Raw genomic sequence first — 3,490 nt, 5'->3', positions numbered from 1 at the left:
ACTAGGTTGGAGAAGGAGTCTGGTTTTTTCTTCAACATGAGGTACTTTGAAGACAGTGTAACTGCTGGTGAATGGGACGATGTCGAGAAGTACCTTTCTGGTTTCACTAAAGTTGATGATAATAGATACTCCATGAAGATTTTTTTCGAGATTCGCAAGCAGAAGTACCTTGAAGCTCTTGACAAGTTTGTTTTCTTTTATTTGCTATAAAATATCAAAAGTGATGAGAGATTTGGGCTTTGAGGGTTGATATGTTCTGTTTCTTCTTTTTTTTCTTTTTTCTTTTTGGTTTTCTGCAGGAAAGACCATGCCAAGGCGGTTGAAATTCTTGTTAAGGAGTTAAAAGTGTTCTCTACTTTCAACGAAGAGCTTTTTAAGGAGATTACCATGCTTCTAACCTTAACCAACTTCAGGTACTTTCTTTTGCCCTTGTATTTTATGTTCTGAATTTTAAGTATGGAAGAGAGAAATTTTAATGAATTTGTTTGTTTACCATGCGTCTCGTTGGTTTTGTTGATCACTGGATTATTGAAAAGCATGCTCTTGTTGTGATGTTCATGTTTTGTTATTAATTATCCATTTTTCTTGCATTGTTCAAGGGAAAATGAGCAGCTTTCCAAGTATGGAGATACTACATCCGCAAGAGGTATTATGCTTGGGGAACTTAAAAAACTCATTGAAGCTAATCCTCTCTTCCGAGAAAAACTTCAATTTCCCAGTTTGAAGAATTCTAGATTGAGAACCTTAATAAATCAAAGGTACAAGCTTTTTTTTTAATTTTAATTTTTGCTTCTCTCCCGTTTTTCTTTTCGTACAACAACTAACTGAATGTTGCTTCTGCTATATCCTAGTTTGAACTGGCAGCATCAGCTTTGCAAGAATCCCAGACCTAACCCGGATATAAAAACACTCTTTGTTGACCACACTTGTGGGCATCCAAATGGTGCACACACTCCTTCCCCGACAACTAACCATTTAATGGGTTCAGTCCCTAAAGTTGGAGGCTTCCCACCATTAGGTGCTCACGGTGTAAGTTGTTCTAAGATTAAAGCTATTGTTGGAATTTGGATTAGTTTTTATCACATGAATTTAACTTTGTAGTCTATATGCTCTTGGTACAGCCATTTCAGCCAACACCAGCTCCTCTCACAACATCTCTCGCAGGATGGATGCCTAATCCATCGGGACCACACCCTACTGTTTCTGCTGGCCCTATCGGCTTAGGTGCCCCCAACAGTGCTGGTAATGTTGTCCCAACTAGTTTTAGATTTAGTTTACCTAAGTATTAGCTATATGGTTATGTAAGGTACCATCCCTTATTTAGATCACCATTGGTTGGGTGATTATTTGGGCATCTAGGATTGCCTGAACTGCATGAAGTGAAAAAAAAATACTTACTGTATCACATTTCTCAGAATTGTAGTGGTAAAGAGATAGAAACATGCTCATATGTGGCGTTTTGGTTAATTTTAAAATACTCTTGTTTTTGGGTTACACAGAGTAGCAAAATATTTGATTTAATGTGAGATAACCTGAACTGTTCTCTTATGTCTCTATTTACTGCCATTTTTTGTAGTCCATAATGTAGAGATCTATTTGTGTATGTTTGCCAATTAGATACCTTATCATAATCTATATTCATCATTTACTCCTTGCAGTGTCTATGTTAAAGCGTCCCAGGACTCCTCCAACTAATAGCCTATCAATGGATTATCAGACGGCAGATTCTGAAAGTGTGTTGAAGAGACCCAGACCTTTTGGTATTTCAGATGGGGTAATAATGGCTGCTTATTTGTTTTTCGGCTCAAGTTCTCTTCTTTAATATCTTAGAAGTCACAGTTTTCTTTGAACATTTTGCAGGTTAATAATCTTCCAGTCAATGTCTTGCCAGTCACATATCCAGGGCAAAGCCATGCGCATGCAACTTATTCTACTGATGACTTACCCAAAAATGTTAGCAGGATTTTGAGTCAGGGTTCTGCCATTAAGAGTATGGATTTTCATCCAGTACAGCAAACTATGCTCCTTGGTTGGTTTTCTCTTCTGAAGCACGCACTCTTCTGATTTATTCTATCTTATATCATAGAATCCTGCAAAACTTGGATCAAGACAGCACAAATTTATATCTTCTCAGTACAATCTACTAACACTATCTTGTATTTACATTTGTTTCCTAGTTGGCACCAATCTTGGTGATATCGCAATATGGGAGGTGGGTAGCAGGGAGAAGCTTGTTTCTAGAAGCTTTAAAGTTTGGGATCTTGCTGCTTGCACAGTGAATCTTCAGGTATAGTTCCTCTTTTTATTTATCTAATGTAATAGTTAAAGGAGAAATCAAGTCGAATATTTGTTGTTAGTAAGTTAAAACGACAGAGGATTTTCTTCTCTTTCTAATGAGGAACAAATCAAGGTTAATAGTTAGTTAGTTATCTGATAGCTCATAAAAGCGTTCACTATTGCCATGTACTATATCAAGGACATCTTTTCCTTTGGCTGACCCGTTGTCTGATTTTATTCTTGTGCATAAGGCTTCACTTGCTAGCGAGTATACTGCAGCAGTAAACCGAGTTGTTTGGAGTCCTGATGGAGGTCTTTTGGGTAAGCCATTCTGTGGTCTTGTGTTCGTATTGTTTAGTCAAGTATTTGTGTCCCTCCTGGGTTTAGGACTCGTCGTCGTATAAATTTTATTGTAAATCAAGTGGTGTAATGTCTACTTCCTATTTCAGGTGTTGCATATTCAAAGCATATTGTGCATATATATTCATATCATGGTGGCGATGATTTACGGAATCATCTAGAGGTTTGTCTCTTACTCATGACTTTATATATGATTGTGAGGTTGCACCAACTTCTGTCTCTTTTCCTAGTAGGTGATTATCAATCCTCTTATGTTTTTTGTGATGCTCAATGTTATATCTGGATATAGGCATGGAATCTGTTCACTGGAAGAATTTATAGTTCCCTGGATTCTGATAATATAGTTTTTATTTATTTTGGGTCCTGTTTGTTATTATCACCTAGCAGCATTCTTGGATCTTTGGATATATGTTTATCACCGTTCACGATTCTTGGATCTTTAAGAGTTCCCAACACGCTGATGTTTTTTTTTGTTACCATTATAGATTGATGCTCATGCTGGTAATGTCAACGATCTTGCTTTCTCCCAACCAAACCAGCAATTATGTGTTGTGACTTGTGGAGAAGACAAGACAATCAAGGTTTGCATCTTCGCGTAATTTCTTACATTTATATTATGAGACCATCTTGCTTCTAGTATTTAAATGCTTTCTATACAGGTCTGGGATGCTGTCACCGGAAATAAATTGCACACCTTTGAAGGTCATGAGGCACCTGTTTACTCAGTGTGCCCACACCAGAAAGAGAATATTCAGGTAGTGTAGAATGCATAAAGTGTCTCTTGCTCTCTATTCTAAGGCATTCCATGAGATGAAGTAGATTTCCCAAGTGTCTATTTGGTGTTCTCTGCTCA

The 3,490-nt window shown here is 37.3% G+C and overlaps 1 protein-coding gene across 1 annotated transcript in view; it reads left to right on the top strand.

Moving 5' to 3' along the window:
* LOC104765422 (topless-related protein 4) overlaps positions 1-3,490 on the top strand; it is a 10,857-nt gene that overhangs the window by 1,214 nt on the left and 6,153 nt on the right. The window contains exons 3-14 of the mRNA XM_010489129.2: positions 6-185; positions 300-413; positions 600-758; positions 852-1,029; positions 1,122-1,242; positions 1,659-1,774; positions 1,861-2,029; positions 2,178-2,287; positions 2,529-2,598; positions 2,727-2,800; positions 3,123-3,218; positions 3,297-3,392. Coding sequence (XP_010487431.1) covers positions 6-185; positions 300-413; positions 600-758; positions 852-1,029; positions 1,122-1,242; positions 1,659-1,774; positions 1,861-2,029; positions 2,178-2,287; positions 2,529-2,598; positions 2,727-2,800; positions 3,123-3,218; positions 3,297-3,392 — 1,483 coding nt within the window. The remainder of the gene's footprint in view (positions 1-5; positions 186-299; positions 414-599; positions 759-851; positions 1,030-1,121; positions 1,243-1,658; positions 1,775-1,860; positions 2,030-2,177; positions 2,288-2,528; positions 2,599-2,726; positions 2,801-3,122; positions 3,219-3,296; positions 3,393-3,490) is intronic.

This window comes from Camelina sativa, chromosome 19 (genome assembly GCF_000633955.1).
Source record: "Camelina sativa cultivar DH55 chromosome 19, Cs, whole genome shotgun sequence".
In the NCBI taxonomy this organism is placed as follows: domain Eukaryota; kingdom Viridiplantae; phylum Streptophyta; class Magnoliopsida; order Brassicales; family Brassicaceae; genus Camelina; species Camelina sativa.
The sequence above is the reverse complement of the archived record's forward strand: the minus strand, read 5'-3'. Positions and strand labels throughout refer to the sequence as shown.